The 12,491-nt window shown below is 39.5% G+C and overlaps 1 protein-coding gene across 18 annotated transcripts in view; it reads left to right on the plus strand.

The window, feature by feature from the left end:
- dock7 (dedicator of cytokinesis 7) overlaps positions 1–12,491 on the plus strand; it is a 40,424-nt gene that overhangs the window by 18,608 nt on the left and 9,325 nt on the right. For 2 of the 18 annotated variants that reach the window (XM_026345774.1, XM_026345775.1), the window contains exons 20-38: positions 427–658; positions 777–941; positions 1,157–1,177; positions 1,519–1,688; positions 4,517–4,606; positions 6,272–6,367; positions 6,474–6,614; positions 6,769–6,882; positions 7,150–7,317; positions 7,544–7,683; positions 8,009–8,178; positions 8,664–8,842; positions 9,042–9,224; positions 9,734–9,938; positions 10,165–10,261; positions 10,620–10,637; positions 11,717–11,813; positions 11,951–12,085; positions 12,186–12,338. In XM_026345774.1, the coding sequence (XP_026201559.1) occupies positions 427–658; positions 777–941; positions 1,157–1,177; positions 1,519–1,688; positions 4,517–4,606; positions 6,272–6,367; positions 6,474–6,614; positions 6,769–6,882; positions 7,150–7,317; positions 7,544–7,683; positions 8,009–8,178; positions 8,664–8,842; positions 9,042–9,224; positions 9,734–9,938; positions 10,165–10,261; positions 10,620–10,637; positions 11,717–11,813; positions 11,951–12,085; positions 12,186–12,338 (2,574 nt within the window). Of the gene's footprint in view, positions 1–426; positions 659–776; positions 942–1,156; positions 1,178–1,518; positions 1,689–2,774; positions 2,868–4,516; positions 4,607–6,271; positions 6,368–6,473; positions 6,615–6,768; positions 6,883–7,149; positions 7,318–7,543; positions 7,684–8,008; positions 8,179–8,663; positions 8,843–9,041; positions 9,225–9,733; positions 9,939–10,164; positions 10,262–10,619; positions 10,638–11,716; positions 11,814–11,950; positions 12,086–12,185; positions 12,339–12,491 lie in introns of all 18 variants that reach the window. The other 16 variants (XM_026345776.1, XM_026345778.1, XM_026345780.1 and 13 more) reach the window with 11 other exon arrangements.

The raw sequence follows: 12,491 nt of genomic DNA on the forward strand, positions 1-12,491 counted from the left end.
AATGTGCTCATAAATCATTGCTCTTGGCACAGATTAGACTTGGTGGATTCTATAGTGGTCTTGTAGTAATGTTCGTTTTGCGGTTTCCACTCAGTGAGCCAACTTGCTGGCTCAGAGTTACAGACAAGTAGATCCAAGCTTACTTTTGTTGGTCAAGTCTATTCCCATTTTATTCCTCTACCCTTCTCAAACTTAAATATTGTGCTTTTTTTCCCCCTAATAATTCGTCTGGTACTTCTTTGTGCCACTTTTCTTTAGTGTTACATTGTCTATCCATCCAACCCTCTCATCTCTTGCTGTTCTGTTTTTTAATCATCCATCTCTTCCTATACCCCCTTTCCTATCTCTGCATTGTCTTAAATTTGTGTGCATGTTTCTCTCACCTTCTTTGCACCCCAATTCCAACTCCTCTTTCTCTTCTTTCAGGACCAATACCTAGACAAGTTTTTTGCCTTGGTACATGCCCTGGATGAGCACATGTTCCCAGTCAGGATAGGAGATATGCGCATCATGGAGAACAACTTGGAAGCTGAGCTCAAATCAAGCATTGCAGCGCTCAACTCTTCCCAGCTGGAGCCAGTGGTTCGGTTCCTTCATCTCCTACTTGACAAGTTGGTGTTGCTTGTAGTGCGACCACCAGTCATTGCTGGCCAGATAGGTATGACGTTCTATTTGTATTTGTATTGTATTATACTGTCTTAGAGTAGTCCACAGAAACTCAGCCACTACCTGTTTTGTGCTTATTTTTCTTTACCACTGTGTGTGTGTTTGTTTAGTAAATCTAGGCCAGGCATCCTTCGAGGTTATGGCATCCATAGTGAACCGACTTCATAAGTACCTCGACACGAGCCAGGACATGCATGGCCGCAACAGCCTGCTGTCATCTTATATCCATTATGTCTTCCGCTTGCCAAGTACTGACCCCAACTCACCATCACCAGGTATTCAATGCAGTAAACTGCCTCTCATTTATTTTTATTTTTATCTGTTCTTCTGTTTACTCCTTTTAAGTTAACTTCATCCACCCACCAGCTCACTCTTACCGAGTGCTTATGATCAAACCTACCATAATTTTTCTACTTCTATTTCTTTTTAATCTTTTGTTTGTTTTTTTTTTTCTTCTACATCCATTTTGTCTTCTGCTTGCCCAACACAGATTCCAACTCATCCTTAACAGGTAGATATGGTCCACTGCTGTACATCTTAATCTGTGTGCAATTGTTGTTCTTCTAAAAAATAACTTGCATTTGATTCTGTAGGTCATTCAATTTTGCTAAAGCATTTGGTGTCTGATGGAAGACATGATGTCCTATGTTCCTTTTATATTATCTTGTAAACTGTCCACTACTGAGACATATAGTTTTTTTTTTAATCACGTATGAATATATGCATTTATATATGTATTTATGAACTACTATGTGTGGCCATCTCATGCATAATGAAAGGTTGTTTTTCTGTAGTGTATATTCTGATCATATTCCCAGTTGTCCCATTTTCCTTTTTTCTGTCTTGTCTCAGGCCCAGGAGGGTTGGGAGGCTCAGTTCACTATGCCACCATGGCTCGCTCAGCTGTTCGACCAGCAAGCCTCAACCTGAACCGCTCTCGTAGCCTTAGTAACAGTAACCCTGACATTTCCGGTACACCCACCTCTCCTGACGATGAGGTCCGCTCCATCATTGGCAGCAAGGTAAGTAAGGTGATGAAGCAATGTTTAGCAACAGGCTCAAACTCGAAATATTACATGTGGTCTTAACGTGAACAGATTATGCAAACATACATGTTCATGTTTTCTGGGCACTCAGCCCCGTTGAATTATTTGGCTTGTCCACACTTCATATAGACGACAGGGTTAAATATTTAACATTGCTGTAATCCTGCAGCTCTTATTGATTTGTAATATATTTTAGACTAGCTTATGTAAGGTACTGGATCTATAGCTGTTAACCAACAGCAAGAGAAACTTTCTGTATGCACAGTGACCCATGGGACTATTTTATCAACATAGCAAAAGCATAAACATATAAGCTTGGACATCTTATCTCTCTAACCGCTGTAACAGCAACCTGACACACACACACACACACCCACATAAATGCTTGCACATACTGTACAATGCTCAGTGTTTGCAGATTGTGAAAGGCACATGAGACATTTAGACATTTACAGTCTCATAACTAAAGCAAATTCTGGAAGAAGACACGATAGCACATTATACTATATATTATAATAGTTATATTGCTGTAAAAGCATTAAAAATAGCACATTCTTTGTTCCTTTTTTATTTTATACATTTTTTCTCATGTATGTTGTCTGGTGTGGTTGTTGTCGTTTGCCACTTGAAACATTACACTATGTTTTAATTATTTAACCTACAATGTATCTAAACAGTGAGTGGATGATGTGTGCCCTTTCTAATGCTCTTGCTGAACTTGTAACCATAGTATGATGGATGCAGCCCCATGTTTGACGTATGTTCCCTTTGCTCCTAATACTTAACTGAACCTTTCTTCTGTTGTCTCTGAGAGAGGGGAAGTTATTTCTTACACAGAGAGAAAGGGAGAGAGAACCTATGTGCTTTGCTTTTCTGTGGTGATGGTTTGGATTTTTAATTTACTGACAGCTAACCTTTTTTGAGTCCTTGGCATCTTCCAGCAGTGCTGACCTTTAAATCTTTTTAACATGTCATTATTCCTTCCCTCCTCCTTCCCCCGTGCTGCTCGCTCATTCCCTTGCCTCTTGCCTGCCTTGTGTCCTTTGACCTTGGCAACCCTAGGGCTTAGACCGCTCCAACTCGTGGGTGCACACCATGGGCTGTAAGAGTGCCCCCTGGGGATCCAGCCCTGGTTCCGCTCCAGAAACCATGCAGGTGGTTTTATAAATGCCCCGTCCTCCACTTTGCCTTACTAAGAAATGAACTCACCCTATTCACTTTAAAGGGATACTGGGATATTTGGAGTTTTGGTTTATTTGTATAGTTTGCCAAAGGCATTGATAGGACTGCTGATTGTTGGGGCATTATATTAAATCTTATTGTTGTTAAGATATTAATTTTTGTATTTTGTTATCATGTTCTCACAACCACATCTATTATTTAAAGGCTCAGCCTATTGTGTAGAGTTTACTCGTCACTCAACTATGGTTGATAGTATCTTTGTTATTATATCTGTGTTATTTCAAACTGGAGACAGCTGAATCATGCACAAAGTGACTAGTGTAGTACAAGGACAAAAAAGACCAAAACTTCAGAATATTACAGTATTCTAGTATATTTATAGTAACAACCCTCCCATGACCCCATACATGGGAGTCACAGCCGCCTCCATGACCCACTACCTAACATACTAGAAACTTAGGTGTCATCCCTCTTTACTTATCACATCTAGCACCTCTCTTTTTCTCAGTAGCTGCAGGAAAAATTCCAATCCAGATGTTGTAGATTTGAATTGATACCAAGGTTCAGAAATTGGAGCCAAAAAATTGATAGATGCACTGTCTTCAGTACTCTTAGCCTTCCTTTTTCATTTCATTATTGCCTGTTACTTTGGGATTACAATGGACACTAATTGTTAAACTTAAAACCAGAACGTAGTCTTTCTCACAGATTATGTTTGAGCGGTGGAGAAAAAGAGTAGTGTTAGAAATGTTCATGTTTTCTCATTTGATTTCATTTAAAATCATTTCTACTTTTAACAGTTATTCACACTCACAGCTTTAACTCAATAGTCTGAACTAGTATCCCTGCATGACTTTCTACTCACCCTACACAGCATTCACATGGAGCATGGTATATCGGTGTGTATGAATGTGTGTCTATATGTGTGAGCTGTCAGTTCATTTTTGTCTATGTGTGATTATGTGGTTATATTTTCACATTAAGTCGCCATGGCATCAAGACATGTCAAGAATTTCTTAATTGCTAATTTACACATTATATGAATAATGTCAAGAAACATTATAACATTTAGCTGATTGTCATAAAATCACAGCTAGATTAGTACATTCAATTAAAACAGCCTACATTACACTGTACTTATAATATTGTGATTTAGATTGTTTTACTGCAGTGGTTTTTCCTTAAGGCCATTTAATATATCTGCAGTACTATATTGACCTTAAGACCAGATCAGTACTTGACCTGAAGTATGGAGAATAGCAAATCATTAAGCGATGGCTGTAAGATCAAGAAGACAGATCAGTCCACTGTCGTCACTTGATCTCACCCCCCTTAATGCAGTTGTTTTGAATTGCTCCTTTAAATCACTCAGAATACCAATGTATCTGTCTGTTTTAGATTATTGGTGCAACATTTTTCTTGTTGTAACCCTGTCGTGTGTCTAATTGTTTTGTGTCTTCATGTGTGACAAATCTGTGCAAGAGATCACAAAAGTGTGTAGTGTGGGTGTGTGAGACCCAGCAGACACATTTCCCCGTGTGCTGAGGATAATGGTGCAACTCCACGCTTTTGTTGCTTCTCCACTAACCTTGTTGTCACCGTTCCATTCATCCCACCCATAGGCCATGGAGCGCTGTGGCAATCGCATGTCTTCGCACACAGAGAGCGCCAGTTTCTTGCAAACTTTAACAGGACGGTTACCCACAAAAAAGGTAGAGCCACTTGCACTGGGGGAGGAGCCAACCCCGTCTACCTCTTTATTTGCCTCCTCATCTGTCTTGTCTGTGGATGTGTGCCTCTGGATTGGTTGATGTTGTATTTGGTGGTTGTGGAGTCTTGTTGAATGCTGACTGTCACTGATCTGCCTCTTGCTCTGAATGTGTCAAGGAGTTTTTGATGTGACCTGAAGTTTGGTTGTAGTCTGGCTAACACTGACTGTGTGGTTCGGTAAGTTGTATCCACATAGTCTGGGAAGTCTTCATTCACTCAGGAGTGCAAATTGTGTTTTTTGATGAATACACCCCTGAACTGGCAGAGGCAATGGACTAGCTGTACAAACATTTGCTAACTAGTTAGCTACCAGAATACATTTTTAAATTTCCTACTAAAATTGAATTTATGGTTCTGTTTGTTTGGGCATTACTTGCATAATATATACATTTAAAATTGTATTATTCATTAGGTCCTGCTCTCTTTTATCTTGATGTCATTACAATTAGGAAAGACTTGCCAGAAACAGGCCTAAAGTCAGTGTGTTAGCCAGACTGGTTGTTGGTTTTGCAAAAAAAAAAAAATTCAAGGTATTATTATAATACTAAAATAATAAAAAAAGCAAAGAAAAAGAAGTTCCTATATGTAAAAAGGAGAAAATATATTTCAGCCATAAATGATAAGGCTACACTTAATATACTTCAATGAGTGCACTTTTCATAATTTAAAAGGAGAAATTGTTGCACGGAATTGATAATTATATATTTTTTATTATTTTTTAAGTTTAGTATTATGACACAGGAGCTTTAATAGCCTGTACTGTTCCATCATTTAGAAAATGTTAATACAGTTTTGGGTTCTAAAAATGTTAACCTTCCACTAGGGTTAATCTCAATCTGGGCCAAGACCACCACCCTGTTACAATATATATAGTTGCTTCAGAAATATTTCAGACCCCTTCACTTTTGATTTCAAAAGCAAAAACTGAAACCTCTCGTATACTTAAGTATTAATTTTGGCTCAATGTGTTTCTTGGTAAGTCTCACCTGTATGTGGAAAGTTTATCTTATTCCTCCTCAAAGTTCCTCTGAAGCTCCATCAGATTGGATGAGAAGTGTCTGGGACCTGCCATCTTCAGGTCTCTCTACAGACGTTCTATGGGGTTTAGGTCTGCGGTTGGCTGGGCCACGTAAGCACAGTTGGTGATTTGTCACGTTATTCCAGTCTTGCATTCTTTGGGGTCATTGTTATCCTTTAAGCTTAACCAATGACCCAGGCTCAGAAGACGTACACTCCAGAGCAGTTTGTTAAGCACCTTTCTGTGCTTGGATGCATTCATCTTTCTCTCCCTTCTGTCCTTTGCCACTTTTGTAAATGAGAGATTTCAGCTTTTATTATTAATACATTTTCAGTAAGTAAGTTTCTACTTTATTATATATTATTGGGTTTAGATTGATGATCAAAATCTAAATAAATTAACACAAAATGTGCAAAAGGTGAAAGGCTTTGAATACTTTCTGAAACCATTGTAAAAATGTGTAGACATATAAATGTGAATTTTAAGTTGAGATTGTAATACTTTTTCTGTCTGGTTCTGTTGCTTCTTATTTCTCTTTCCCTCTCCGTCTCTCTCCCCACATTTTTTTATGTTTTACCATCATACTCAGCTCTTCCATGAGGAGCTGGCCCTTCAGTGGGTGGTGAGCAGTGGAAGTGTCAGGGAGGGCGCGCTACAGCAGGCTTGGTTTTTCTTTGAACTGATGGTAAGAAACAGAATCGTGACATGTGAAAAAAAATTTATTCTAATCAGTACAGTACTTTTTTTTTTGTAAAAGTCAAGAATATCCTTTTTTTGTACCCTATCCATAGGTAAAGAGCATTATCCATCATCTGTATTTCACTGACCGCTTAGAGTCACCCAGGAAGAACCGTTTCCCAGAGCGCTTCATGGATGACATCACAGCCCTGGTTAGCACCATTGCTGGTGATATTGTGTCTCGCTTCCAGAAGGTAACTAATAAGTCAAGTATCTCATGGTATCAGCAATATGTCATATGTGAATTTAACTTTTTTGTCTCATTGACTTTACGCAGTGTAATAAAGCAAAACTCAAACTGCCGAATATGGAAACTATTCTTAAGACAATTGTTTCATTCCTCAACAGGACTTGGAGCTGGTGGAGAGATTAAACACTAGTCTGGCCTTCTTTCTGAATGACTTACTGTCAGTCATGGACCGAGGTTTTGTCTTCACCTTAATCAGGGCATACTGGAAACAGGTACATTTCTACTTTAGCTCTTCTAGGTATCTGTGTAGCTGAGTACCAGGTCACTTAGCATTTAGGACTATACTGTACTAATTGTAGAAATCTGATCACCATTCAGTATGTGGGCTAATTGAAATTTTTTTCTATGTTCTGGTGCAGTAAAATCTAAGGCACCTTTAATGATGGGTCTTGTTAAGAATTTGAGATTTAAAAATAAATATTTTCAGGTTAAAGAACATGTTAAGAATTTACACTATGTCTTCTGTCTTCTCTCCAAAGGTGTCTACAAAGCTGTACACTGTCCAGAACCCAACTCTTGAGTCTTTGAGACTAGATTTCTTGAGAATTGTTTGCAGCCATGAACACTACGTTACCCTCAATCTGCCCTGCAGCCTGCTTACACCGCCTGCCTCGCCTTCTCCTTCTGTGTCTTCAGCTACTTCACAGGTCAGACAAAAGAAGATGAAACCCCTAAATTACAGCCATTTCTCTATTGGCAGTGGGTGTCATTGTGCTACTTCGTCATTTCAAACAGTTCTGAAAACTTATATAACTTAGTATAAGCATTTGTTTTGTCAGACGAGTGCTTTTCATAATGACTTTTCATTAAAACAAATAGGGAGGAAGAAGTATGTAAGATTTACTGGAAAAATAATTTTCTTCTTTCCCACAGAGCTCTGGGTTCTCGACACATGTTCAGGACCAGAAGATAGCCAACATGTTTGAGCTGTCTGTACCTTTTCGAGAGCAACATTATCTGGCTGGACTGGTACTATCTGAATTGTCTGTAATCCTGGACCCAGATAATGAGGGGTTAGTATGTTCTTAGTCCCTTGTAATGATGAGAAACACTACTTGTATAACTGACACTGAGTTTCAGGGCCATGTTAACGGATCTTGTCTTTGTGTGTGCCTGTGGCTGTTTGAGGGGGCTCTATGAATAAATTGGCATTTATTGCCTTTAACAATGAAATATTAAAGTTAAGCTTGTTGGTGAGAGATAACCCTGTTTACATGCTGTCACATGCTGGACAAGCATCAGCCAAACTGTAGCTCTTCTACCATTTCATAGGTAACCCTAACCCTAACACTGAAGTGGCTTCTTGTTGCTTTGTGTTTGTTTCTTATGATTTTCTAGGATGTTTGGCCTACATAAGAAAGTGGTGAGCGTCGTTCATAATCTCCTATCCAGCCACGACTCTGACCCACGCTACGCTGATCCTGAAGTCAAGGCACGGGTCGCAATGCTGTATTTGCCTCTCATTGGCATTGTCATGGAAACACTACCACAGCTCCATGACTTTACAGGTAAAGATTTTATCGTATTCCGTTAGATAATGTCAATATGTCAGTTTCAGTTTCCAGTGTTCACTTTGGCGCATGATTTGATTAGTGTTTTAGTAAGTTTTAATCAACAAAAGCTAAATACATTTTAGTGGAGTCTGCGCCAGTGATCGTTAAATGTTTGTTGAAGGATTTTTGAGGCAGCAGCTCTTGCCATCTTGCTGTTTACAGATACAGATGTTGTTCTTGTCTAATACAGGATTAGTGCAATGGTCTGTGAGTGAGTCAGAAGTTGATTCAGTTCATTTGTTGATAACATTAATTCTGCTCATTTGGAACGAGCTAAATGTTTACGTGCTGCTGCATTTTCATAATTTGTCTCAGCTCATTTTAGGCCCTTCTTGTATAGTTCTTAGCAGGGGATTTTTTTTTAATACTGTTTCATTTCCAATTTAGTTTAATTGGTCAGTACTGAATAACTATATTCCTGCTCCATTTTGTGGCACTAGAGTCCCATAACCAGTGGGGTCGACCAGGTGGTCCCCAAGGGGTAATTGTGGGGAGCAGCGGAGAAGAAGCAGAGGGTGAGGGGAACAGCATGATCAGCCAGACTGTTGCCATGGCGATAGCAGGCACGTCCACAGCCTCTCCAATGTCCCGTCCCAGCAGCTTCTTGCTCAACTCGCAGGTAACCTCCCGTTACAGAGGAACTGCAGGGCATGGTGACTGTTTGCTGCATTTACTAGTTTCATAAATCCTACCATACAGAATACTTTGCTGTTGCCATCATGCATATATAAAATTTTAATCTGGGGCATGCTTTGTATTCTTTTCTCTACAATATGCTCTCTTCCCCTCTTTTGACTTGTCCTGGTTTATCTCTCCAGGCGAGTCGTCAGCATGGAAGCTTCACAGCTGAGTCAAGTCGTAGCCTGCTCATCTGTCTGCTGTGGGTGCTGAAGAACGCTGATGAGTTGGTGTTGCAGAAGTGGTTCACAGACCTGTCAGTGTCTCAGCTCAACCGGTTGCTGGATCTTCTCTACCTCTGTGTCTCCTGCTTTGAATATAAGGTAACGTCAACAGTGAACATACTCAAACTCAATCCCTGTATTGTTTGCCTGCACAAGCTTTTGGGTATCTGTGGTATGGGGTATGCCCACCTCTTCAGGTTAACAGTCCTATGCTAACTCTAAATTTAGTTATAGTTAAAATGGTTAGTTTGTATTTAAACTGAATTAATGTAATGATTGCCTTTTTGTACTTCCTAATAAACTGGCAACTGAGTGTATGTGCTTATGCCTTAACTGCTTAATATACAGTAGTGCTAAGATCATAAAAATGGACAACTTGCCGTCTTCTATGCTATAGTCATCTATTTGTTTCTGTGCATTTCAAGCACTTTCTGCTACGCTGTGATTGCTGTTTCCTTTCTCGTGCTTGCACATTTGCTTTTATCCTACTAACCTGCTTTGCTTGCTGGGTGCTGTGCTGCAAATAACTTCCCCCGCTGTGTGTTCTCTGTCCATCCACTTACCCTCTGCCTCATGGATACAAGGCCCATGTTGTGTTCACCATGCAGGGGAAGAAGGCGTTTGAGCGCATGAACAGCCTGACCTTTAAGAAGTCCAAAGACATGAAGGCCAAACTGGAGGAGGCCATACTCGGCAGCATTGGGGCCAGACAGGAGATGGTGCGCCGCAGCCGCGGACAGCTAGGTGGGGGACATGTTTTGGCACATAGTGGCATGTGCACACCACAGAACTATTGCAAAGAAACCAGAAATGGTAAACCAAAGACAAGAATATGTGAATTACACAAACATACAGAAATATAGACAACAAATTGCTACCCTGCTTTTCACCCATGACATACCCACAACATGTATTCACCTGCACCCTTTATTAGTACTTTGGATGCAGCCAATCAGCCAAAGTTCGTCACGTTTTCTGTGTACATATAACCTCTTTCACCATCATTAAAAAAGTAAACAATTGTTTCTTCATCATTTAGAGCGGAGTCCATCTGGCAGTGCTTTTGGCAGTCAGGAGAACCTTCGGTGGAGGAAGGACATGACCCACTGGCGACAAAACAGCGAAAAGATGGACAAGTACGCTCTCTCTAAAAATGACTAAACGTTACATGTTCATTTTTATACCAATAGATTATTATCCTCAAATCCTCTTAGCAGTATGCCGCTGCTGAAGTTCATCTAGTAAAACATATGATGTCATCACAATCAGATTTACATAGGAACAGAACCAGACTTATGTAAAACATTATTGCCAAATGTTACAATGTCCATGTTTGACCAGTGGTTTGCAGGTTATTCAATTTAGTTTTTACATATGCTTTTGTCAGATGCTAACAATAAGTACTTTATTGTGCTTCTTTAGTTTGTTAAGATCCACCTTTCTTTTTTCTTTTAATTTCCACTTGTTCTCTCATGTTGATGTGTGTTTATGTAGGAGCCACAGAACAGTCAGGTATTGTATGGTCCACATTTGCTGTGTGCTCCTTTGAATTCTCCCCTTTGCTTTAGTTCCTCATTTATGGTGCATTCTTGTGCATGTGGGGCGTTAGAGAGTTAAAATGGACAACAACTTATTAGTAATAGTTTGTATTAGGCTTTTTGAGCTCCTCTTTAAACAACTCATTAAAATGTTTTTAGTGGAGCCACATTAATGCTGTAGCTGGTAATTCAACCATCTTTTATATTCATTTTCCATTTTGATTTTCTAATTTCACATTTGCACATGAATGCACCAGCAATAAACCTATGATCCAGATTCTGACCCTTGAAAACCCCCATCCTATTAGGCTCTCTGTCCTGGTAACAATGTCTCTCTCAGGGTTGGTAGTGGTTGCAGTTGGTGTGTTTGGCTTTTTAACCAGTGTGCTTCATGTTTTGGGTTCTGACTCATGTCTCCCTGTGGGGCAAAAAACAAGAGAGATGAAGTTACAGCTTTTGTTTGTTAATTTATTATTTAATTCCTGCAATAATTTTTCAAATAGCCATGAAAAGCCATGACAAATTAAAGCAGCCAGACAGAGGCAGCCTCAGTTTAATTTGTACGTGTACTTAATCTTAGACATTTTAGGGCATTTAGATATACAGCTTTTAGCCCTATTCTCCTGTAGATCAGAAGTTAATTACTTGGCTGCTCAGTCACTTAGTTAGGAGGAGCAGCGTCCGTAATACATTTTAACATCTGGTGAGTGAAGTTCTAGGTTCAGACTAACTCTCTATAACAGGATAAGCATGCAGTGTTGAAGTGGAATATTTGCTACATAGTTTAAAAGACATCTTGTAGTGCCATATTTATTTTACTTTAATAAACTGTGCACTGAATAACAATATCATATTTCAGCAATTAAAGCAGTGCAGATGACTGAGGTTCCACTCAGTCTCACAGCTTTTTCGCCAATAAAAAGAATATGACACTGTTGATGACTATGGGTAATTGCTTAAATGTTGTGATTAAACATTTAAGAACGCATCGTCAAGACCACAGTTTGTGAGTTGATAATAAAAGTATAATTTTTTCTGGTTTCTTTGTTATAGGACCAGAGCAGAGTTGGAACATGAAGCACTTATTGATGGTAACCTTGCAACAGAGGCTAACTTAATTATTCTTGATACGTTGGAGATCATTGTACAGGTATGCAAAGACTTTGAGCTTTCACTCATGTAAAAAGGAAACATGCATCAGTACAGTTACTAATGCTGTAATCACAGTGTAGTCTAACAGGTTAATTCACACATGTAACAACTGTTTATATGTCCCTGTCTCTCCAGACGGTGTCAGTCACAGAGTCCAAGGAGAGTATCCTTGGTGGGGTGCTGAAGGTGCTGCTTCACAGCATGGCCTGTAACCAGAGTGCCCTCTACCTGCAGCATTGTTTTGCCACACAGAGGGCCCTGGTGTCTAAGGTTTTAAAGTTCTTATTTTCTTTTCATCCTTTCAATTTTATTGTTGTTTGTTATTCGTTTTTTTAATGTGTATTTTTGTTTATTTGTCTTGGTTGTGTAGTTTCCTGAACTGCTGTTTGAGGAGGAGACGGAGCAGTGTGCTGACCTGTGTTTGCGACTGCTGAGGAGCTGCAGCAGCAGCATAAGTACCATCAGGGCCCATGCCAGCGCCTCCCTCTACCTCCTTATGAGGCAAAACTTTGAGATTGGCAACGTGAGTACATTTTACATTTGCAACTTAACATGTTGTGGCTGGGCTGGAATGTACATTTGATAGTTTAGTGTATTATAAGGTTAAAAGTACTGTTGGCTGTATTACACATACCTACAGAAAAGATATCTGGCACGTTAAGAAGCCAAGTGAAAC

Source organism: Anabas testudineus, chromosome 4 (assembly GCF_900324465.2).
Source record: "Anabas testudineus chromosome 4, fAnaTes1.2, whole genome shotgun sequence".
In the NCBI taxonomy this organism is placed as follows: Eukaryota; Metazoa; Chordata; class Actinopteri; order Anabantiformes; family Anabantidae; genus Anabas; species Anabas testudineus.